This window comes from Bos mutus, chromosome X (assembly GCF_027580195.1).
Source record: "Bos mutus isolate GX-2022 chromosome X, NWIPB_WYAK_1.1, whole genome shotgun sequence".
Lineage (NCBI taxonomy): Eukaryota > Metazoa > Chordata > Mammalia > Artiodactyla > Bovidae > Bos > Bos mutus.
The window spans coordinates 65752298-65778973 of record NC_091646.1 but is presented as its reverse complement, the minus strand read 5'-3'; the positions used below and the strand labels follow the sequence as shown (position 1 = coordinate 65778973).

Sequence of the window (26676 nt, the reverse complement as noted above, 5' to 3'; positions counted from 1 at the left end):
GGCCAGATGCCATGATCTTAGTTTTTTTAATATTTAGTTTTAAGCCAGCTCTTTCACTTTCCTCCTTCAACCTAATCAAGAGGCTCTATAATTTCTCTTCCCTTTCTGCCATTAGAGTGGTATCATCCACATTATCTGAGGTTGTTGATTTTTCTCCCACTTATCTTGATTCTAGCTTGTAACTCATCCAGCCGTGTATTTCTCATGATGTGCTCAGCATATAGGTTAAACAAACAGGGTGACAGCAGACAGACCTGTTGTATACCTTTCTCTATCTTGAACCAATCAGTTGTCCTGTAGAGGGTTTTAACTGCTGCTTCTTGACTTGCATACAGGTCTCTTAGGAGATAGGTAAGATGGTCTGGAATTCCCATCTGTTTAAGAGCTTTCCACAGTTTGTTATGATCAACAGAGTCAAAGACTTTAGTGTAGTTGATGAAGGAGAGGCAGATGTTTTTCTGGAATTCCCTTGCTTTCTCTATGATCCAGCAAATGTTGGCAATTTGATGTCTGGTTCCTCTTCCTTTTCTAAACCCAGTTTGAAAATCTGGAATTTCTTGGTTCATGTAATGCTAAAGCCTAGCGTGCAAGATTTTAAGCATAATCTTACTAGCATTGGAGATGAGTGCAATTGTCTGATGGTTAGCACAATCTTTAGTATTACCCTTCTTGGAAACTGGGATAAGGACTGATCTTTTCCAGTCCTGTGGCCACAGCTGGGTCTTCCAGATTAGCAGACATACTGAATGTACAATCTTGATGGCATCACCCTTTAGGGTTTTGAATAGCTCTACTGGAATTCCATCTCATCCACTAGCTTTATTAATATCAGGATAACTGCCTTGTCAGGGTGAAGGGGCTTGCATAACTCAATGAAGAAATGGGCCATGCTGTCTACAAGACCTTCTAGAACTAACAACCAAAAAAGATTTCCTTTTCATTATAAGGGACTGGAATGCAAAAGTAGGAAGTCAAGAAACACCTGGAGTAACAGGCAAATTTGGTCTTGGAGTACAGAATGAAGCAGGGCAAAGGCTAATAGAGTTCTGCCAAGAGAACACACTGGTCATAGAAAACACACTCTTCCAACAACACAAGAGAAGACTCTACACATGGAAATCACCAGATAGTCAACACAGAAATCAGATTCTTTATATTCTATGTGAAGATGGAGAAGCTCTATACAGTCAGCAAAAACAAGACCAGGAGCTGACTGTGGCTCAGATCATGAAATCCTTATTGCCAAATTCAGACTTAAATTGAAGAAAGTGGGGAAAGCCACTGGCCCATTCAGGTATGACCTAAATCAAATCCCTTATGACTATATAGTGGAAGTGAGAAATAGACTTAAGGGACTAGATCTGACAGACAGAGTGCCTGATGAACTATGGATGGAGGTTCGTGACACTGTACAGCAGACAGGAATCAAGACCATCCCCAAGAAAAAGAAATGCAAAAAAACAAAATGGCTGTCTGAGGAGGCCTTACAAATAGCTGTGAAAAGAAGAGAAGCGAAAAGCAAAGGAGAAAAGGAAAGATATACGCATCTGAATGTAGAGTTCCAAAGAATAGTAAGGAGAGATAAGAAAGCCTTCCTCAGCCATCAATTCAAAAAGAAATGGAGGAAAACAACAGAATGGGAAAGACTAGAGATCTCTTCAAGAAAATTAGAGACACCAAGGGAAAATTTCATGCAAAGATGGGCATAAAAGGACATAAAGGACAGAAATGGTATGGATCGAACAGAAGCAGAAGATATTAAGAAGAGGTGGCAAAAATACACAGAAGAACTGTACAAGAAAGATCTTCATGACCCAGATCATCACAATGATGTGATCACTCACCTAGAGCCAGACATCCTGGAATGGGAAGTCAAGTGAGCCTTAGGAAGCATGACTACGAACAAAGCTACTGGAGGTGATTGAATTCCAGTTGAGCTATTTCAAATCCTGAAAGATGATGCTGTGAAAGTGCTGCACTCAACATGCCAGCAAATTCTGGAAAACTCAGCAGTGGTCACAGGACTGGAACAGGTCAGTTTTCATTCCAATCCCAAAGAAAGGCAATGCCAAAGAATGCTCAAACTATCACACAATTGCACTCATCTCACAAGCTAGTAAAGCAATGCCCAAAATTCTCCAAGCCAGGCTTCAGCAATACATGAACCGTGAAGTTCCAGATGTTCAAGCTAGTTTTAGAAAAGGCAGAAGAACCAGAGATCAAATTGCCAACATCTGCTGGATCATCGAAAAAGCAATAGACTTCCAGAAAAACATCTATTTCTGTTTTACTGACTATGCCAAAGCATTTGACTGTGTGGATCACAATAAACTGTGGAAAATTCTCAAAGAGATGGGAATACCAGACCACCTGACCTGCCTCTTAAGAAACTTGTATGCAGGTCAGGAAGCAAGAGTTAGAACTGGACATGGAACAACAGACTGGTTCTAAATAGGAAAAGGAGTATGACAAGGCTGTATGTTGTCACCCTGCTTATTTAACTTACATGTAGAGTACATCATGAGAAATGCTGGGCTGGAGGAAGCACAAGATGGAATCAAGATTGCCAGGAGAAATATCAATAACCTCAGATATGCAGATGACACCACCCTTACAGCAGAAAGTGAAGAAGAACTAAAGAGCCTCTTGACGAAAGTGAAAGAGGAGAGTGAAAAGGTTGGCTTAAAGCTCAACATTCAGAAAACTAAGATCATGGCATCCAGTCCCATCACTTCTTGGCAAATAGATGGGAAAACAGTGGAAACAGTGGCTGATTTTATTTTGGGGGACTCCAAAGTCACTGCAGATGGTGATTGCAGCCATGAAATTAAAAGACGCTTACTCCTTGGAAGGAAAGTTATGACCAACCTAGATAGCATATTAAAAAGCAGAGACATTACTTTGCCAACAAATGTCCGTCTAGTCAAGGCTATGGTTTTTCCAGTAGTCATGTATGGATGTGAGAGTTGGACTATAAAGAAAGCTGAGCGCCGAAGAATTGATGCTTTTGAACTGTGGTGTTGGAGAAGACTCTTGAGAGTCCCTTGGACTGCAAGGAGATCCAACCAGTCCATTCTGAAGGAGATCAGCCCTGGGATTTCTTTGGAAGGAATGATGCTAAAGCTGAAACTCCAGTACTTTGGCCACCTCATGCGAAGAGTTGACTCATTGGAAAAGACTCTGATGCTGGGAGGGATTGGGGGCGGGAGGAGAAGGGGATGACAGAGTATGAGATGGCTGGATGGCATCACTGACTCAATGGACGTGAGTCTGAGTGAACTCTGGGAGTTGGTGATGGACAGGGAGGCCTGGCGTGCTGCGATTCCTGGGGTCGCAAAGAGTCGGACACGACTGAGCGACTGAACTGAATGGTGTAGGCCCACCTGAGACAGACAAGTCATGGTGGAGAGTTCTAGCAAAATGTGATCCAATGAAAGAGGGAATGGCAAACGACTCCACTATACTTGCTGTGAGAACCTCATGAAGTGTATAAAAGGACATAGTTAATAATACTGTATTGTATATTTGAAAGTTGCTAAGAGAGAAGATCTTAAAACTTCTCTTCAAAAAAGTCTAACTATGTGTGATAATGGATGTTAACTTGACTTATTGCAGTGATCATTCTTAAATATACACATATATCAAATTATTATGTTGTACATCTGAAACTAACAAATTTATATATCAATCATCTCTCAATGGAAAAAAGCTGGATATAAAAAAGAAGGATAAAAGAAGTGTGATGTCCTATCAAAGCAGAATGCCCCAATTCACTATATTTTCACAAGTTTACTTATGTAACATATGTAGCACAGCAGAGTGTGGTAGTTAAAGGGTATGGGGGTCTGAGTTCAAATGCAGGTGAAACCACTTCTCTCTGTCATAATTTGATCACCTATAAACAGAAATAAACTCTACCAGCTTTGTAAGAATGCTATAAGAATTCAATGCTAGTAAAGCCCTTAATACAGTACCTTGCTGCTGGGAAAACTGGACAACTATGTGTTTAAAGAATGAAATTAGAACATTCTCTAACACCATGTACAATGAACTCAAAATGGATTAATGGCTTAAATGTTAAGACCAGATGCTATAAAACTCCTAGAGGTAAATACAGGCAGGATACTCTTTGACAGAAATCACAGCAACATCTTTTTGGATTCGTCTCTGAGAGCAATGGAAATAAGAATGAAAATAAACAAATGGGACCTAATTAAACTTAGAAGCTTTTGCACAGCAAAGGAAACCATAAACAAAATGAACAGACAACATACAGACAGGGAGAAAATACTTGTAAATGATGCAACCAACAAGGTATTAATCTCCAAAATATACAAACAGCTTATATACCTCAACATCAAAAAACAAATAACTCAATCAAAAAATAAGCAAAAGTTCTAAATAAACATTTCTCCAAAGAAGACATACAGATAGCCAAAAAGCACATGAAAAGATGCTCAACACTGCTGCTGCTGCTGTTGCTGCTGCTGTTGCTAAGTCGCTTCAGTCGTGTCCAACTCTGTGCAACCCCATAGACGGCAGCCCACCAGGCTCCCCCATCCCTGGGATTCTCCAGGCAAGAACACTGGAGTGGGTTGCCACTTCCTTCTCCAATGCATGAAAGTGAAAAGTGAAAGTGAAGTTGCTCAGTCGTGTCTGACTCTGTGCGACCCCATGGACTGCTGCCTACCAGGCTCTTCCGTCCATGGGATTTTCCAGGCAAGAGTACTGGAGTGGGGTGCCATTGCCTTCTCCGTCAACACTGCTAATTACTAGAAAAATGCAAATCAAAATTACAATGAGTCATCACCTAACACTGGTCAGAATGGCTATCATCAAAGAATCCACAAACAATAAATGCTGGAGAGGGTGTAGAGAAAAAGCAACTCTCCTATACTGTTGATGGGAATGCAAACTGGTACAGTTCCTATGAAAAACAGTATGGATATTCCTTAAAAAACTAAAAATGGAGCTGTCATATGGTCCTGCAATTCCACTCCTGGGCATATATCCAGAGAAAACCATAATTCAAAAAGATACACACACCCTAATGTTCACTGCAGCACTGTTCACAATAGCCAAGACATGGAAGCAACCTAAACCATTCACTGACAGATGAATGGATAAAGATGTCTCTCTCTCACACACACACACACAGGAATATTATTCAGCCATAAAAAGAATGAAGTAATGCCATTTGCAGCAACATGGAAGGAGCTAGAGATTATCCTAAGTGAACTAAGCCAGGCAGAGAAAGACAAGTATGTATCACTTATTTGTGGAATCTAAAAAAAAAAAGGATACAAATGAACTTATTTATAAAACAGAAAGAGACTCAAAGACTTAAAACACAAACTTATGTTTACCAAAGTAGAAATGGGGACTGGGGAAGGGATAAATTAGGAGACTGGATTTAACATATATACATAACTATATACAAAATAGGTAACCAACAAGGATCTACTGTATATCACAGGGAACTATACTCAATATTTTATAATAATCTATCGTACAAGGGAAAAAAATCTGAAAAGGAATATGTATATGTGTGTGTGTGTGCGTGCATGTGTGTGTGTGTGTGTGTGTGTGTATATCTCAATCACTACTCTGTGCACCTGAAACTAATATTGTAAATCAACTATACTTCAATAAAAAATAAATAAAAACTCTGACATACACCCAAATATCCACATTTCAGAACCATGTGCCTATTTTTCTTCTCATAGCATTGATCACTGTCATACTTTACATTTTACGTATTTATTGGTGGTGGTTTAGATGCTAAGTCATGTCCGACTCTTGTGACCCCAAGGACTGTAGCCTGCCAGGCTCCTCTGTTCATGGGATTCTCCAGGCAGGAATACTGGAGTGGGTTGTCATTTCCTTCTCCATATGTCTTTATTAATACCTTCTTTATCATCTGTCTCTCCCCACTCACACAGCAATGGAAGCTTCGTAAGAGCAGGGCCTTTTGTCTGCTTTATGTGTTGCTGTAACCCCAGGATGTTGAACAGTGCCTGGCACATAATAGGTACAGAATACATTTTGGGGAAGTGAATGAAAGTCAGCTTCCTCCCTCCCTCCTCTTATCCTATGAATAGAGTGTTTAAACTGTGTTTTCACTCACTTCTTTCATAATTTCTAAAAGCTAGGAATAACTCAGGCTCTTTAAGACAGATTAGATGCACACACACCCACCTTCTGCCTAATTTTAAAAAATTCCAACCTAGATCTAGGCATTAAATAGTCACCAGCCTGCTTCACATCCTTGTTTGGAATTAAGGAACCATGAATTAATTTGTTCTCACTTTTAACTAAATTAAGGGCAAATGTCGCAAGTTCAGAAACACTGCCCCTGATCTGGTAGTGGAAGGACTTTTTCCTTAGTTGGTAGGAGGGGAAGGAATGCCTTTTAAAAATGCCAGCCGTCAGATTAAAACGCCTTTGTTTTTGATGATTTACATAAAAATTGTGCTCAACCTATTTTCAAAACCGCCATGTTTAATTGACATTGAAAGCAATAATAAAAGTCAAATTTTTATTAAAAAAATAGTACTTGGCATAAAAAACACTCAATAAACATTTGTTACTGTTCTTTATTATTCTTAAATCAAAAGTTTAGCTGATAATAACTAGGTGAACCATACTCCTATATACCTTGTACTCACAACAGCAGTGGACCTTGTTAAAAATACAGGTCCAACACTCAGAAATTGATTTAGTAAGTCTTGACCATTGGCTTAAAAAAAAAAAGTATTTTTGGTTGCACTAGCCACTGCCTGCCTGTGGGCTTTTCTCTAGTTGTGGTAAGCCTGGGCTACTCTCTAGTTGTGGTGCACGGGCTTCTCATTGCAGTGGCTTCTCTTGTTGAAGAGCACAGGCCATAGGCACACAGGCTTCAGTAGTTGTGGTTTGTGGGCCCTAGAGCGCATGGGCCTAGCTGCCTGAGGCATGTGTAATCTTCCCGATGAGGGATCCAACCATTGTCGCCTGCATTGCAAGGCAGATTCTTATCCAATGTATTACCAGGGAATTCTGACCATTGGCTTTTTTCTGGTGGTGCTGGAGTTGGAGAGAGATGTGCCACATGGCAGGTGGAATCACAGTTCACCCACCAGGGATCGAACCTGTACCCCTACAGTGGAAGTACAGAGTCTTAACCGCTGGACCACCAGGGAAGTCCCTGATTCAGTCAGTCTTGGATAAGCCAGGAATCTGCATTTTTGTCAAGCTGTCAGGCGATTCTGATGCAGGTTAGTTCAAGGCATGTCAACCATTGCCTTAGCTTACTTTTAGGACAAAAATGTATTTGTTCATTGTCACACTTTTATTGAATACATGCTATGCGCTAGGTATTATGCCAGGTACTGGTGATACAGTGATAAAGATACACTGATACAATCCCTACCCACATAGGCTAGTAAGAAGCACATAACCTAGAGAGAACAGATGTATCTTTTAACTTGTATATAAATCCAAAGAGCTTATACCACTTAATTCACATTTACTAAATACAAACCTGGCATTTTCAATTTCAGAATTTCCATGATCCATAGTGTTAGTGTTAGCCCCCGATTCGTGCCCGACTCTTTGCAACCCCATGGACTGCAGCCCACCAGGCTCCTCTGTCCATGGATTTTCCAGGCAAGGATACTGGAGTGGGTTGCCATTTCCTTCTCTAGGAGATCTTCCCAACCCAGGGATCGAACCCAGGTCTCCTGTACTGCAGGCAGATTCTTTACCGATTGAGCTACAGGGAAGCCCATAGTGGTAGGTATTTCTAGTGCTTCAAAAGGAGACATTTCTGGAACTTTGCCCCCAATCCCCACCCTCCACTTCCAATGGAATTTCACATTCCACCCTCAACTGTGCCAGTAAGTTGTTGATGTTTCCATTTGCAGTGATTTGTAAGACAGCTTGCTAGAGTAGGGAGGTTGCCATTTAGGGACATCATTGGTATCATGATCTCTTTAATCCAAATGTTTCCCCTAAAATGCTGGTTGACTTTAGCTCCTTAGTTTTTCTTGTGTTATAAGGTGATAAAATCAAAGTAGGATACAAAGCAGCACTGTTTTTTTTTTTTTAATGATCGGTCTATTAACATGTATTTATTTTGTAGTCTGTATTAATAAAAGAATACTAGAAACATCCTTTCATTTTTAAAAATTACTACTACACTGGTGTCACAGCTGGCTATAAGGTAGACAATTCCTTTAAAGTTGTATGTATTATTTAGGGGGGGGAAATCCTTGAGTGTTAGAGTAATAGTTTGTAGTCAAATGCATGATAACATCATGGGAAGTGATTATCAGTGTTTAGTAATTAAATATTATCATATAATCTCTTGATTATAACTGAACTCTAGGAGAATTACTCAAATACTCATCTCTTCTGCAGTCTAGCTGAGATTATTGCCTCTGATCTCTAAATGTTTTTAGTCTTCTACTTATCTGTCATATGTCAAGCTAAATCTTCTAAGGATCAAAATCTCATATGACTCCTCCAAAATTCCAAAAATTTAAGTCTATACTTGTTTCAGAAAAATGAACCAGTATAATGGCATTATTAATGACAATTATAGAAACAAAAATAGCAGCTAACATTTGAGTGCTTACTATGTGCTAGGCAGAGAGCTTTACGTGGATTCTCTCTTCTGTGAGACATGTACTACTATTTTCTTACTTTCTTAAGGGAAGCAGGGCTTGGAAAACATATGTGGCTTGCCTAAAATTACACCCAAAAGGGGTGATTGGCACATTTCTTGCAAAAGGGACGGGGCTTAAACCATTTGCTTTTTTTACTGGGAATCAACTATCCCAGCAAACACTGAGTGGGAGACTCTTACAATCTACAAATAAATGGTAAAATTACAACTTTTCTATAGTTTATTATGATTTTTGGTGGTCTGTTCTTATGCAGATGAATAATCATCATTTTATGCCAGTGAATACAAATATAGAAAAAATATTAAAATTTGCTGTATTAAATAATAAACATACTACACTTGTGATCAAAGAGGCAGCAAAGTAGGAAATAATGACATCAAACCTCATATATGCGCTAATTATGAACATAGCTCCTTAGAGGTATGTGCACGTGTGCTAAGTTGCTTCAGTTGTGTCTGACTCTTTGCAAACCTATGGACTGTAGCCCACAAGGCTCCTCTGTCCATGGGATTCTCCAGGAAACAACACTGGAGTGGGCTGCCATGATGCCCTCCTCCAGGGGCTCTTCCCCACCCAGGGATCAAACCTGCATCTCATTATGTCTCCTGCATTGGCAGGCGGCTTCTTTACCACTAGTGCCACCTGGGAAGATCCCATAGAGGTACATGTCAATAAAAACTGCATTCATGTGCATACATGTGGTTAATATTCTACAGGTTACTAATACTTGCTCTACAATTAAATGGGTCCTTTTGAACCTTTATTCTCAAAGGGTAAATGCAAGCAAGTTCCTGAAATCAGTTAATTAGCTATCAAATTATTTTAATGGAGTATATTTCTCTCTAATGTTAGGAATGACTAAGGTAAAACCTTTTATTACCATCTGCTGGCTGATAAAATCGCACAATAACATCTCTGTTCAGAAAACTATGCTTTGAGGTATTAAAACGTGAATAAAGGACTAAAGACAAAGGGAGAAAATTGTACACAACACCAGTGTAGAGGAAGTAAAGCCTCACTTTCAGTACTTTACTTTAAATCCCCATTTCATTTTCCCTATAATTATCAACATGCAGTCCATATTTAAAAAGACATAGGTAGCAAATGCTGAAAAAGGGAAGTGCAAAAAAATTTCTATGCCAGTTTTACTGTCTTTTGTTTTCTTAATAAAGGGTACAGAGCTTAGGCTGTATCCCCACTGAAGAATATTATGAAATATGGCCTTAATCAAGATTTTTAATCTCTGATATCTATATAATTCATAAGTTTATTACCAGGAAAGGTACTTTCCCCTAATATAATTTACATAAACATTTACAGAGGTCAGATATTACTTTGATATTCAAAAAACAAACAGTTAAGAATCAATCAACACAACATTGTAAAACTATTTTCCTCTAGTTAAAAAATAAATTAAAAAAAGAGAATCAGTGAACAAATCTTTATCACTAGAAATTTGTGTTAAAGGATTTATAAGTTTAGATCATTATGAAGTTGCAAAATGTCTGAGGAACACTATTACTCTGAACAACTTAAGAAATGCATTGGTAGACATGATACAGTAGACTCTAAAATCAATATATTTTAAAAATGGTTCCACAGAACTACAAGACCATTATATTTCAAAAAGGAAAAAGCAGCAGCACCAACAACAGCAATAAATCAATCAGGATATTTAACAATATAATCCATTGGATGAGGTGATGAATAGAGCTGACTAAGATAGCTGATTGAATATAGAACTGAAGACATGAATTAAAGCTCTAATTTTCCTCCTTTCACACACCTGCTTCATTTCATTTTTACTGCTTGCAAAAGTTAAGGCAAATTCTAACACTTATTTTCAATGATACATGGATCAATACGGAATGATAAAAATACAGTTAAATATCACTACAAAGGTTGACTAGAGTTTCAAAAAAGACCATATAAAAGTATTGATACTGTTTTATTCACTATAGATGAAAGGAGAAAATACAGTTCTTGCCGTTGAAGAACTGCAGAGATAAAAAGACAAGAAAAAATCTGGTGGTTAATAAACTGAAATAGTAAATCTAATTAGAAAGTGAAGAAGTAAAAGAAAGAAAACAAGAACAGAAATATAGAAAAGGAGTTATTATTGACTTTAAGAGGAAGTGATGAGGCAGAAAGAGATGTAATAATCCCATATCAAGTAAGTTGAAAGTGACCACTTACAGAACTATCAAAGGACAAAGAAAAGTTAAAAAGGCATGCAATTTAATCATTAGTTAGATAATAGCAATTTGAAGGGAAATGAAAATGTATCATTTTTAGCAGTCTTTCATCCTAAAAAAAAATATATATATATATATATAAAAAGACAGGTGTTTTGCGATTGTACTATAATATAGTAGGAACCAACTTTGAAATGTCTTTAATAAGAGCAGGTTCAAACACTACTGCAAATATAAAAAACACCTACTTGTACCCAGTTCAGAGAGGACTAATTTTCAAAATCCTGTTAAAGGAAATGAAAACCAAACAGTACTGCACAAAGTTAAATGAAATTCACAATACAAGCCCACGGAACAAAGTTAACATTTCGTTAAGGAGAAACAGGACTTCCCTGGTGGTGCAGCGGATAAGAATCCGCCTGCCAAGGCCAGGGCCACAGGTTCAATCCCTGGTCTGGGAAAATTCCACATGCTGCCAAGCAACTAAAGGCCTGTGCACTGCAACTACTGAAGCCGACATGCCTAGAGTCTGTGCTCCACAACAAGAGAAGCCATTGCAACGAGAAGTCTGTACTCCAAACGAAAAGCAGCCCCCTCTCCCAGCAACTAGAGAAAGTTCACACAAAGCAGCAAAGACCCAGTGCAGCCCAAAAAAGTTATTAAAAAAAAGTTAAGGAGGAACCCTTGATGAAGGTGAAAGAAGGGAGTCAAAAAGCTAAGATTCAACATACATCATACTAAGATCATGGCATCCAGTCCCATCGCATGCATGTGTGCTAAGTCACTTCAGTCACATCCGGATCTTTGCAATGCTATGGACTGTAGCCCATCAGGCTCCTCTGTGCATAGGATTCTCCAGGCAATAATACTGGAGTGGGTTGCTGTGCCCTCCTCCTCTCTCATCTGGATCACTGCACGGTAACAAGTATCTTAACATCCATTTTGTTTTCTTTTTCTAAAATTTGTTTTTAATTGGAGGACAACTGCTTTACAATGTTGTGTCAGTTTCTGCCATGCCTCAACATGAATCAGCCATAGGTATACACATGCCCCCTCCCTCTTGAACCTCCCTCCCACTGCCCACCCCATCCCGCTGCTCTAGGTTGTCACAGAGCACCAGGCTGGTCTCCGTGTGCTATACCACAACTTCCCATTAGCTATCTATTTTACACATTAACATTCATTTTCTTTTCTCCTATCCATCCTGCACACTGACACCCAAAATGATTTTTCTTAAATGAAAATCTGATGTTGGTCTTTTGTTTAGAATCATTAAATAGATCCCACAGCCTGTAACACAGTGTCCAAACTCTCTTAACTTCTATGATCTGAGTCCCATCCTCCTTTCCAGTCTTTTCTCTCACCTCTTCCCACGACCACCCTTACTTTATACTACTCTCTCTTTACACTCCATTTATTTTTAACTACCTGATGTTCCTGAAATTTGCAATGCTGTTTTATGCACGTGTTTGTTTTTTCCTGCTCATCCTCTTGAAGGGCCTTCATCTTTTGCCCTCACAGCAATGCAAACAGCTACCATGTCTATCTTCAATATCAGTTGAAGTCCTGCTAATGTCAACTCCCCATCCCCAACTTTTCCAAGAAAGAACTGAATATTCCATCCTTTCAAATGGATGGTACAGGGTGCCTATACAGATTTCTAATACAGGATCCATAATTTTTATTGTGAAAGTGAAGTCGCTCATTCGTGTCTGACTCTCTGCGACCCCATGGACTCCTCTGTCCATGGGATTTTCCAGGCAAGAATACTGGAGTGGGTTGCCATTTCCTTCTCCAGGGGATCTTTCCCACCCAGGGATCGAACCCAGGTCTCCCGCATTGCAGGCAGACACTTTACCGTCTAAGCCACCAGGAAGCCCCAATATATAAATAAATACATATATATTTATTATATGTGTATAATATATAAATATATTTATTATATATAATAAATAATAAATATATATGTATATACAATATATAATAAATATTTTCTTTATTGTGAAGATATGCTTATTAGGGGCTTCCTGGGGGCTCAGGAGTAAAGAATGAGACTGCAATGCAGGAGATGAGGGTTCTATCCCTGGGTCGGGAAGATCCCCTGGAGAAAGAAATGGCGACCCACTCCAGAATTCTTGCCTGGGAAGTCCCATGGGCAGAAAAGCCTGGTGGGCTATAGTTCATGGGGCTGCAAAAAGAGTCAGACATGACTCAGTGACTAAACAAACAAAAAAATGCTTATTAGACTGTAGGCTCCTTGGGAGCAGGAACCTAGTCTTATTTATCAATGTATCCTTACTAACCAGCATAATGATTGGCATGTTGCAGATACTTTGCAAAGATTTTAACTAATTAATGAATAAGCTTCATTATTTTGGTTAAAGCTTTTTCACAGTCTACCAAAAGCTACAATTGATCATCAGTAACTGAGTCCCATCATTTACCTGAAATGTCTGTTTAACTCAACAATCATCACCCTATTATACGTCCTCATCCTGCATTTTAATGCCACACTGACTTTCCAAAAGCCCACATTCATCATATAAAACCCCATCCATGAACTTACAGTGAATGATATTTTAAATCCAAATGCCTCTGTTTGCCTTTAATGGTTCTCTATAAGCTGGCCCTACCTTTATCTATCCAATTTCAACTCATCTGGTCAATTTCTTCATCATATCTTGAGTCTGGCACTTAAATTCTTACCTTTATTTTAACCCCAACTGTTTCATCCTACATTCATAACTTATTCTTACCTAATGCAATTAAATATTAACCATCATTTATAGGCCAATCAGTCTAATTTTTTTTCCATTAAACTTTACCTGAATGTTTTCCCCTTCATTTTTAAACCAAATACATTCAGTACCAGTCACATCAGCACTTTTGCTTTTAAGAATGTTACTTTTTCTCCCCAAGTAGACTATCATTTTCTTCAGGTAAATCACATATACATCTTATTATATTTCCTTTCAGATCCCTGACAAGTCTTAGTTACTGTGATAGCAAGCCATCATAATATGGTACAGTTTTAAAAAACTTTTTCAAAGCTTTTTTTAAATTAAAATACATCCTCTCCTTTTTTAAATTTTTATTATTTATTTATTATTATTATTATTTACTTTACAATATTGTATTGGTTTATACTAATGCATATATATGGAATTTAGAAAGATGGCAACAATAACCCTGTATACGAGACAGCAAAAGAGACACTGATGTATAGAACAGTCTTTTGGACTCTGTGGGAGAGGGAGAGGGTGGGATGATTTGGGAGAATGACATTGAAACATGTATAATATCATATATGAAATGAGTCACCAGTCCAGGTTCGATGCAAGATACTGGATGCTTGGGACTGGTGCACTGGGACGACCCAGAGGGATGGTACGGGGAGGGAGGAGGGTTCAGGATGGGGAGCACGTCTATACCTGTGGCGGATTCATGTTGATAAGTAATACAATATTGTAAAGTTAAAAAAAAATAAATAAAGTAGCATTACTTTTTTTTCTTGGGCAAAGGGTCATACCAAAACAAAACACAGTAAGTAAAATGTAGATGAAAAAACATGACACCTTTCACAACTCAGCGTGCCAAATTATAAAACAAATAGTTTCTTTCCAGATATCCTGTAACAATTAAATAGCATTTCTTTCTTGTCTTGTTCTTTTAAATACACCCTCCCCATGTACTTCAAAGTCATCAAATTATCAGTAAATGTTTATCCAATTAAACAGATTTCCTACAATCAGAAATTTACCACATAACAAATAACTTCAAAGCAACTATCCCTTTACAAATTGGAATGGTGGCTTCCTATGAGAAATATTGCTAATCATGGGCTATTTCTCAAAAAAATTGAAGTTTAAGTTAAGTGTAATTTTAGGGGAAATGCTAATTAAACATGAAGTCAACTGAAAAGGGAAACTTCACTATCTTTAAAACTATAAACATAAATATGTACAAGTCCTTAAAAGAATACTCTTTGTCACACAAAATTACATACCTGACAGAAAAGGGATATAAGTTAAGTAAAACAAGGCAAGTACACACTATGCAATTTTTTTTTAAGTAAAGGTATATGTAACAATATGGAAAGATCTGCAAGAAACATCTAGGTGAAAAGAGCAAGCTGCAAAACAGTGTGTATGGTATGAGTCCATTTGAGTTTGTGTGTTTTTAAAGATATACAAACCTGTTTGTACACAGAAAAATTTCCAAAGACTATTCAAGATCCCTACTTCTGTTATATAATTAACAAAGGAAGCCAAACTGCTATCAATTTAATATTCTATAACATGGAAATTGAAATGATTCTTTAAAGTACTAAAAAAATGATAGATTTAACCTTCATGTGGCCCTAAGCGAAGTGAAGTCAAGTCAAAGTCGCTCAGTAGTGTCCCACTCTTTGCAACCCATGGACTGTAGCCTGCCAGATTCCTCTGTCCATGGAATTCTCCAGGCAAGAATACTCGAGTGGGTTGCCATTTCCTTCTCCAGGGGACCTATCTGACCCAGGGACTGAACCTGGGTCTCCTGCATTGCAGGCGGACTTGTTACCATCTGAGTCACCAGGGAAGCCCATGAGGCCCTAAGCTATTATCAAAGAGATTTGATAAAGACTGTCATAAAAACTCTTTCCTAAATGCTCCATCAGTGAACTTTAAGTGGAAAAACAGCTCACTGCTTAGAAAAACAAAATATTGGGACTACCCTGGCAGTCCAGTGGTTAAGACTCCATGCTCCCACTGCAGGGGGCATGGGTTCGATCCCTGGTTGGGGAACTAAGGTCCCACATGCTATACAACTCGGCCCTTCAAAAAAAAAGGATAAAAACAAAATATTTGTTAATATAGACAAAGGTCACTAAAATTTTCCTAAATGCTTAATATTCACGTTATTTTAACTGACACATATACACTGAGAATTAACTGAAGAAATCACTGATTTATATTAACATTCGAAATATTTATTCCTATTACCTTTTTAGGAATAGGAAACTGGTCAAGTCATATGAAGAACTAAGATACTGTTGAGTATTTGTTTTTTTTTTTAACAAATGATTGAAGTGACTTTCGTAAAGTGACACTGTAACCTGTTAGCTGCTTTCCCAATTCTCTTAACAGCTATATGGAACTTTATATGCTTAAATTTGAAACCAAGACAATAGGAAAAGAACCTCCCCTAATAATCCCCCCTAAAATTATGTTTTAGATAATCAGAATAGGTTAAAATACATATATATATACACATATGGTTTTCTCTTATGTATAATTGGCTCTTATCCAAGAACAATGGACCAGAAGAGAGATGTAGATACTGTTCCTGGCTTTGTCACTTATTAGCTGAAAACTAGGCAAGTTACTGAATGCCTCTGACATAAGTTTCTCCATCTATAAAATGAGAGAGGTCTCTTTTCCAAGTACGAAGTCTTGTGTTATGACAGTGAAAAATATCAAGTAAGAGACACTTATTTGCTGATTCTTAATTGCTATATGACAACAAAAAATGCTAAGGAACAGACAATTAAATCTCATATATAATTATTAAAATTATGTATGCCCGCTACTGAAGATTATTAAAAGAGAACCATACTATGTCTTCAAGGTTTCTACTCAGAAATCCTTTTCTGCAGGGCTGAATTTTTTATTTGGCATAAAATATGTATTTCAGATTATACTATCTTTTGTGGTACTATGTGGAGAACTGATCTCTCATTTAAATACAATTTTATTCTCTTTGAAAAATTCTGAAATATAGCCTTAGTCAGATGAATAACTTTCATAGTAGTAATAAAATTTCCTTGATCTATATTAAGCTTTTTTTTTAAGTTAATATTCTAAGATGTTTACCTTTGGCAGCATGGGAGTATCCCTTTTCTTCTTCTTTTCTGAATTAGGGTCATCTAACAAGTCTGGCTCAAAGGTATAAAGTTCAGTCAGCTCATTCATGGTAAAATGACGTTCAACTTGCTGTTGATCAACAACTCGAAAAGACAGTGACTGCTTGGTTACTTGCCGATCATAAATCTTATCTTCCATGGTTCCCTTCGTAAAAAAGAATGAACAATACACAAATTTTGTAAACATGAAAATTAATCAAGAAGAAATATAGTTATTGGTTTATATGAAATAGCAAAACTGGATAGCAATATACTGCCATGAAGCAAATTTTATGAGCAATGTTGCTTAATTCATGAGATTTTTTTTTCTGTTCAGAGTAGTTTATGTTGATGAGAAATAAAACTTTATTACTGGTAATCATCCTAAAATTTCTGACCAATATGCATTCATGTATTGCTTTATATATTTCTGTACTTGGTGAAAGAACGAGAGCAGTCAGATACCAACCTAAACAGAATAAGAGTACATGAAATCAAATTTCAGGGGGTTATTGATGTAAGAATCCAACAGGGCAGTTTAATTCTTATTCAGTGGAATATAACACACTCTCAACAATCACTATAAACTGACTTTATGTAAAGTCTTACTTTCTATGACTTTAGGACAAAAAATTAATAACTACAATGCCATATCTATTATATATTCTATATAACATTCTGAAGTAGAATGTAAAGGAGCTCTTAATTAAAATAACAGGAAAGAGTTTACAGTGTAGTTTACCAACAATATTATGTACCAATAATACATAGATGTACCAATGAAGATGTACCAATAAAACCCAGTCTCTAGTTGAGAAGCCCAGATTTGGAGGATGGTAGAGAAGGTGGCATCTGTTCCCAAAGAAGATGAAACAGTTAAAAGGACAACTTGATTCTATAAACCTGTATAACATTGAACTGCATTCACTTCTTTGATTTCATTTCCTTTCCTTAAATTTCAGTTTCTATTTCTTAATACCTGACTTTATACTTAAAGGAAATTAATATTCTTGACTAGAAATATTAAATATTCTTTGTAATGATTCTTGTTATTATAATACATTAATTGTTTCTTCTTATTTAACCACACTCTTCAAACTAAGAGATTATCTGGTGCCACTGAAAACAGTGATCATTTGACCTTCACATCTATAAGCAAATTAGATTTAGTTACTGGCTTTTCTATGCATAGTAAGTAAAAGAATTATAAATGTTTAACTTTCTTAAACTAGCATGAAATTGCTAAATCTGTATACCCATGCAAATTCATCTTAATCTGAGAAATTAGAGACCTGGACAAACTACAAAATAGAAAATCATGAGAGGTCAAAATTAACTTATATTGCTTTAAGAACAGGAATGATATTTTCAACTTTGTTTGCCTCTCTACAATGCATGTATAGTCTGAATTTCAAAAATATCGTCAGTTTCACCCAATCTTTCAATATGAAAAAGAGAATATAAATTACAAGCCTACCTGAGCTAAGAACCTATATACATAGACAGGTTTAGTTTGTCCAAAGCGATAAACTCTGAATATACTCTGGATGTCATAAGATGGATTCCAAGAAGCATCAAATATAATCACTCGATTAGCAGCTACCAGATTAATTCCAAGAGATCCTGCTTTGGTAGAAATGATAAATAATCGTCCTCTGAAAATGAAAACACAGAATAAATGTTTAGAGATGAGTAATTAACACATATTTTATTTATGACATGACTTTTTAATCCTAAGGCAGTTTTATGAACAATCATGAGTTCAGAGAATTCATTACTTGCTTACTGAAGAAAAGGACAAGTCTAAGGAGTTGGAGTTACGATTTATATGCCCCAAAAGAATTGTAGTGCTGTAACATCAGATAGTCTGATATAGGAATAAAAATAAATACGGAAATCACATGTTTACAATGCATTCAAGATATTTATTTATAGATTTTTCAGTAAATGTAGAAAATTTATGTATAATTCAAAAAATGTGTTCAGTGCTGGAGCAGCCATTGAAGAGATACCCCACATCCAAGGTAAGAGAAAGCCAAGTAAGATGGTAGGTGTTTCAAGAGGGCATCAGAGGGCAGACACACTGAAACCATAATCACAGAAAACTAGCCAATCTGATCACACAGCCTTGTCTAACTCAATGAAACTAAGCCACGCCCTGTGGGGCCAACCAAGACGGGCGGGTCATGGTGGAGAGGTCTGGCAGAAAGTGGTCCACTGGAGAAGGGAATGGCAAATCACTTCAGTATTCTTGCCTTGAGAATCCCATGAACAGAATGAAAAGGAAAAATGATAGGATGAAAGAGGAACTCCCCAGGTCGGTAGGTGTCCAATATGCTACTGGAGATCAGTGGAGAAATAACTACAGAAAGAATGAAGGGATGGAGCCAAAGCAAAAAGAATACCCAGCTGTGGATGTGACTGGTGACAGAAGCAAGGTCTGATGCTGTAAAGGGCAACACTGCATAGGAACCTGGAATGTTAGGTCCATGAATCAAGGCAAATTGGAAGTGGTCAAACAGGAGATGGCAAGAGTGAACGTCGACATTCTAGGAATCAGCGAACTATAATGGCCTGGAATGGGTGAATTTAACTCAGATGACCGTCATATCTACTACTGCGGGCAGGAATCCCTTAGAAGAAATGGAGTAGCCATCATGTTCAACAAAAGAGTCTGAAATACAGTACTTGGATGCAATCTCAAAAATGACAGAATGTTCTCTGTTCGTTTCCAAGGCAAACCATTCAATATCACAGTAATCCAAGTCTATGCCCCAACCAGTAATGCTGAAGAAGCGGAAGTTGAATGATTCTATGAAAACCTACAATACCTTTTATAACTAACACCCAGAAAAGATGTCCTTTCCTTATAGGGGCCTGGAATGCAAAAGTAGGAATACAAGAAACACCTGGAGTAAAAGCCAAATTTGGCCTTGGAATATGGAATGAAGCAGGGCAAAGGCTAATAGAGTTTTGCCAAGAGAACACACTGGTCATAGCAGACACCCTCTTCCAACAACACAAGAGAAGAGTCTACACATGGACATCACCAGATGGTCAACACCGAAATCAGACAGATGATACTCTTTGCAGCAAAAGATGGAGAAGCTCTATACAGTCAGCCAGGAGCTGACTGTGGCTCAGATCATGAACTCCTTATTGCCAAATTTAGACTTAAATTGAAGAAAGTAGGGAAAACCACTAGACCATTCAGGTATGACCTAAATCAAATCCCTTATGATTATACAGTAGAAGTGAGAAATAGATTTAAGGGACAAGATCTGCTAGACAGAGTGCCTGATGAACTATGGACGGAGGTTCGTGACATTGTACAGGAAACAGGGATCAAGACCATCCCCATGGAAAAGAAATGCAAAAAAGCAAAATGGCTGTCTGGGGAAGCCTTACACATAGCTGTGAAAAGAAGAGGCAAAGGAGAAAAGGAAAGATATAAGCATCTGAATGCAGAGTTCCAAAGAATAGCAAGGAGAGATAAGAAAGACTTCCTCAGTGATCAATGCAAAGAAATAGAGGGAAACAACAAAGGGAAACAACAGAATGGGAAAGACTAGAGATCTCTTCAAGAAAATTAGAGATACCAAGGGAACATTTCATGCAAAGATGGGCTCGATAAAGGACAGAAATGGTATGGACCTAACAGAAGCAGAAGATATTAAGAAGAGGTGACAAAAATACACAGAAGAACTATACAAAAAAGAGCTTCACGACCCAGATAATCACAATGCAGTGATCACTCACCTAGAGCCAGACATCCTGGAGTGTGAAGTCAAGTGGGCCTTAGAAAGCATCACTACGAACAAAGCTAGAGGAGGTGATGGAATTCCAGTTGAGCTATTTCAAATCCTGAAAGATGATGCTGTGAAAGTGCTGCACTCAATATGCCAGCAAATTTGGAAAACTCAGCAGTGGCCACAGGACTGGAAAAGGTCAGTTTTCATTCCAATCCCAAAGAAAGGCAACGCCAAAGAATGCTCAAACTACCGCAAAATTGCAATCATCTCACACACTAGTAAAGTAATGCTCAAAATTCTCCAAGCCAGGCGTCAGCAATACATGAACCGTGAAATTCCAGATGTTCAAGCTGGTTTTAGAAAAGGCAGAGGAACCACAGATCAAATTGCCAACATCCACAGGATCATGGAAAAAGCAAGAGAGTTCCAGAAAAACATCTATTTCTGCTTTATTGACTATGCCAAAGCCTTTGACAGTGTGGACCACAATAAACTGTGGAAAATTCTGAAAGAGATGGGAATACCAGACCACCTGACCTGCCCCTTGAGAAACCTGTATGCAGGTTAGGAAGCAACAGTTAGAACTGGACATGGAACAACAGACTGGTTCCAAATAGGAAAAGGAGTATGTCAAGGCTGTATACTGTCACCCTGTTTATTTAACTTCTATGCAGAGTACATCATGAGAAACGCTGGGCTAGAAGAAGCACAAGCTGGAATCAAGATTGCTGGGAGAAATATCAATAGCCTCAGATATGCAGATGACACCAGCCTTATGGCAGAAAGCGAAGAGGAACTAAAGAGCATCTTGATGAAAGTGAAAGAGGAGAGTGAAAAAGTTGGCTTAAAGCTCAACATTCAGAAAACTAAGATTCTGGCATCTGGTCCCATCACTTCATGGGAAATAGATGAGGAAACACTGAAAACAGTGTCAGACTTTATTTTTTGGGGCTCCCAAATCACTGCAGATGGTGATTGCAGCCATGAACTTAAAAGATGCTTACTCCTTGGAAGGAAAGCTATGACCAACCTAGACAGCATATTCAAAAGCAGAGACATTACTTTGCCAACAAAGGTCCGTCTAGTCAAGGCTATGGTTTTTCCATTAGTCACATATGGATGTGAGAGTAGGACTGTGAAGAAAGCTGAGCACTGAAGAATTGATGCTTTTGAACTGTGGTGTTGGAGAAGACTCTTGAGAGTCCCTTGGACTGCAAGGAGATCCAACGAGTCCATTCTGAAGGAGATCAGCCCTGGGTGTTCTTTGGAAGGAATGATGCTAAAGCTGAAACTCCAGTACTTTGGCCACCTCATGCCAAGAGTTGACTCACTGGAAAAGACTGATGCTGGGAGGTATTGGGGGCAGGAGGAGAAGGGGACGACAGAGGATGAGATGGCTGGATGGCATCACTGACTCGATGGACGTGAGTCTGGGTGAACTCCGGGAGTTGGTGATGGCCAGGGAGGCCTGGCGTGCTGCAATTCATGGGGTTGCAAAGAGTCGGACATGACTGAACGACTGAACTGAACTGAACTGAACTGAGTGTTATGAGCATTAAGTGTATCAAAATGAAGGACACTGCTCAAGGAACTGAGTGTAGGAGGGGTGGTGATATATAATTACAATTGTTGTTCAGTTGTTGTTAAGTAGCTGTCCTGTCTGACTCTATGGGACCCCATTGACTTTGGTCCACCAGGCTCCTCTGTTGATGGAATTTTCTAGGCTAGAAAACTGGAGTGGGTTGCCATTTCTTTCCCCAGGAGATCTTCCCAGACCAGGGATTGAACCCCCATCTCCTACATTGGAAGGCAGATTCTTTACCACTGAGTCACCAGGGAAGCCCTGCAATTGCAATATAATGTAACAAATGTAAACAGAAGTTAGATAGATGCAAGGTATAAGGTAACAGGTGCTGTGCTCAACATGTCAGCAAATTTAGAAATTTAGAAAACTCAGCAATGGCCACAATGGCATTCCAATCCCAAAGAAAGGTAGTGCCAAAGAATGTTCAAACTACTGTACATGTGTGCTCATTTCACATGGTAGCAAGGTAATGCTCAAAATCCTTCAAGCTAGGCTTCAGCAGTACCTGAACCAAGAACTTCCAGATGTTCAAGATGGATTTAGAAAAGGCAGAAGAACCAGAGATCAAATTGCCAACAATGGCTGGATCACAGAAAAAGCAAGAGAATTCCAGAAAAACATCTACTTCTGGTTCACTGACTGCACTAAAGCCTTTGATTGTGTGGATCACAACAAACTGTGGAAAATTCTAAAGAGGTGGGAATACTAGACTACCTTACCTGCCTCCTGAGAAACCTGTATGCAGGTCAAGAAGCAACAGTTAGAACTGGACATGGAACAATGAATTGGTTCCAAACTGGGAAAGGAGCACGTCAAGGCTGTGTAGTGTCACCTTTATCATTTAACTTATATGCAGAGTACATCAAATGAAATGCTGGGCTAGATTAATTACAAGCTGGAATCAAGACTTCCAGGAGAAATATCAATAACCTCAGGTATGCAGATAATACTACTCTAATGGCAGAAATCAAAGAGGAATTAAAGAGCCTCTTGAGGGTAAAAGAGAGTGAAAAAGCTGGCTTGAAACTTAACATTTAAAACACAGAACATGGCATCTGGTCCTATCACTTCTCTGCAAATAGATGGGGAAAAGGTGGAAACAGTGACATATTTTCCTTGAGCTCAAAAATCACAGAAGACAGTCACTGCAGCCATGAAATTAAAAGACGTGTGTTCCTTGGAAGAAAAGCTATGACAAACCTAGACATCACATTAAGAACAGAGATATCACTTTGCTGACAAATTTCTGTATAATCAAAGCTATGGTTTTTCCAGTAGTCATGTATGGATGTGAGTTGCTGTTGTGTTAATTGCTCAATCGTGTCCGACTCTTTGCAACCCCATGGACTGTAGCCCACCAGGCTCCTCTGTCCATGGGATTCTCCAGGCAAGGATATTCGAGTGGGTTGCCATGCCCTTCTCACTGGGATCTTCTTGATCTGGGGACTGAACCCAGGCCTCCTCTATTGCGGGCAGACTTTTTTTGAGCCACCAGGAAAGGGTACAGATGTGAGAGTTGGACCATAAAGTAGGCTGAGTGCCAGAGAATTAATGCTTTTGAATTATGGTACTGGAAAAGACACTTGAGAGTCCCCTTGACAAAAAGGAGATCAAACCAGTAAATTCTAAAGGAATTGAACCCTGAATATTCATTAGAAGGACTGATGCTAAGCTGAAGCTCAAATACTTTGGCCACATGACGGGAAGAGCCCCTGATGCTGGAAAAGACTGAGGGCGGGAGGAAAAGGAGGCGACAGAGGATGAGTTGGTTGGATGGCATCACTGACTCAATGGACATGAGTTTGTGCAAACTCTGGGAAATAGTGAAGAACAGGGAAGCCTGGCATGCTGCCATCCATGGGGTCATAAGTAGTAAGACATGACTACTGAACAACAACAACAAGGTAACAAAAATAGGATCAACAAGACAGGGCTCCAGGAAGAATGTATTCAAGAAAAAAATAAACAAAATTGATAGATTACCTGCTATACTGGAACAAAAGAATTTATATTTCTGTAGGGAATTTGGGAATGAATTAGCAATAGTCAAAGAAAACTAAGCAAATGGTAAAAACAAACCGTAACTTCAACAAAAATGAACAGATATGGCTTAACTGTGAATATTTACATAGTCACAACTAAGCAAACACTCCAAACTAATTTAGGCAAATACCAAGAAAAAGGGTATTGAGAAAATGAATGTGGAAAAGTATGTATATACCTGTGAGTAAATTGTCACCTTAAATTGTAGAAATGCTATATGTAAATAGAATAAAAGAGTACATGAAATAAGATTTTATGGCTTTACTGATGTTAACCAGAAGAACTGCTAAGAGTTGAAACTGTTATCTGCAGAGTGTGGAGGTCATGAGTAGGAAGAGGTTGGTCAACAGACTAATTTTTATATATGTAAATATATTAATTTGATATAAATAAATAGAAATCTAATTTTAAAAGATCATAGATAACATTTTAAAAATATATAAACAAGTTTAAAGAAAAAAAAATTATTGGTTCTACTCCATAGAAACAACCTCCATTCAAAGCACAGTATACTTCCTATAGGTTTCTTTTTCCAGGTGTATACATTTTTGTCTTATTCAGCCAAGATAATATAGTATCTGCATATACAGTTTATATTATGAGCATTTTCTATAATTTCTTAGTAAACATCAGCCCTGATAGCTGCATAATATTTCACTAGATGACTATACAATTTGTTTACTGTTGACAGTTGAGAAAACCTCTTGAATATAATGAGCTGTCAACAATCTCCACAAAATGCCATTATACACCAAGCCTTACTTCCTACAATTTCATGACAGAAAATTAGTAACTAAAATTCCATACCTATTATAGGTATAGTATTATAAACCAGAATGCAAAGAAGCTCAAAATTTAACTAATAAGAACAAGCTTATAATTAAGAAAAATTCTGGTACAAGATGAATTACAGTACTAGTCATGTTTTGTATCATCTTGGAGCTATCACATGTCTAGGAATATAAACTATAGAAATTACCAGAAATGCAAGAATATATGTTCATCACAGTGTTATTTACAAGGGCATAAGTTTGGGGGAAAAAACGTGTATGACACAGAAGACTAACTTACACTCTGGCTATTCAACATGGTACATTACCATAAAAATCTACAACATAGGGACTTGTCCAGTGGTTAAGACTCCATGCTTCCACTGCAGGGGGTATGGGTTGGATCCCTGGCTGGGGAACTAAAATTCCTGCATGCCATGTGGTGTGGCCCAAAAGAAAGAAAGAAAAAAAAAAAACTACAATATTACATTATGTGGGGGGGAAAAGCAGGATATGGAACTTATTACAGAGAATGAACTGTGCTTTCTTTAATTAGTAGATATACTTAAAAGTTTATGGGCAAATGCTGCTCCAAAATTACTTCAGTTACTTAGATCTATTCCACACCAGCTGAAGGATCAAGCATATAGAACAGTATTGACTATGCGGGTTAAAAAAACATACACATAAGACAAGAGAAAACCGAGGAGAGAACTTCAAAACTCTTTGGTAATCTATCCACTAATGAAGAGTTGAATGGGTTAAATAAGCATGTTTATCAAACTGCTATCAATTCCAAGTGCTGAACTACTCTGGAAATACAAAAGATGAAAAAAAAAATCTGGTAACTGCACTAAAGGAGACCACTAACTACAAAAAATTTAAAAACACATATAAACAATTGTAATACAGTCTAGTTTGCAATAACAGAGGTACTTATTTATATGATAAAGATGTAGTCAGTGACATATTTTGGTTTTTAAAGGCATACAAGTGGGAAGCAAACATGTAATTTTGACCTCAAAAGAAAAATAAAGAAACAGAGATTCAAGTGACTGAACCAGTATCAAGAATTATTTTACAACTATTTAACCTTTAATATTATTCAGTCTGGAATATGTAAGCCCATACTAAATTAAACTTAACCAGGATATTTTTAGATTTTCTTAGTATTAAGGTACACACTAAGACACAATTAAAATATGAACCATATTTGGATGGTATTGCTATAAACCACTTTTGTATGTTTTTGGTTAAAAACCTGCAAGCATTTCTTTTAGGTATATACCTAAGAGTAGAACTGCTGGATCACACGGTGTATATATGGCACTATTAAAGCTGAACAAATAGTTCTCCAAAGTGGTTATTCCAATTTACATTCCTGCCAGGAGAGTATGAGAATTCCAATGTTTCAGATCTTAGATAACTCATGGTATTGTCTTTTAATAAAGTATAACCTTTAAAAAATAGTTACGGTTCATAAGAATTTGCAAAAGTGGTACAAAGAGTTCCTGTGTACTGGTTCATCCAGCTTTTCCAAATGGCAACATCTTACATAGCTACAATATGTTGTCAAAAACAGGAAACTGGCATGGGTACTGGTACAATACTATGAACTCAATCACAGAGTTTATTTGGATTTCACTGGTTTTTATATGTATTTTTATTGCTTGGTGTATAGCTCCATGAAATTTTATCACATATGCAGAATCATATAACCATTACCACAAGCAGGAATCAGAACTGTTCCATCACCACAAAAAACCTCCCATATGTTATCCCTT

At 37.8% G+C, this 26676-nt stretch overlaps 1 protein-coding gene across 4 annotated transcripts in view; it reads right to left on the bottom strand.

Annotated features, from left to right (window-relative positions):
- The window catches only part of ATRX (ATRX chromatin remodeler), a 284375-nt gene that overhangs the window by 20947 nt on the left and 236752 nt on the right, over positions 1-26676 (bottom strand). For all 4 annotated transcript variants that reach the window (XM_070366289.1, XM_070366286.1, XM_070366287.1 and 1 more), the window contains 2 exons: positions 18220-18397; positions 16714-16908 (listed from right to left, as the gene is read on the bottom strand). In XM_070366289.1, coding sequence (XP_070222390.1) covers positions 16714-16908; positions 18220-18397 — 373 coding nt within the window. The remainder of the gene's footprint in view (positions 1-16713; positions 16909-18219; positions 18398-26676) is intronic.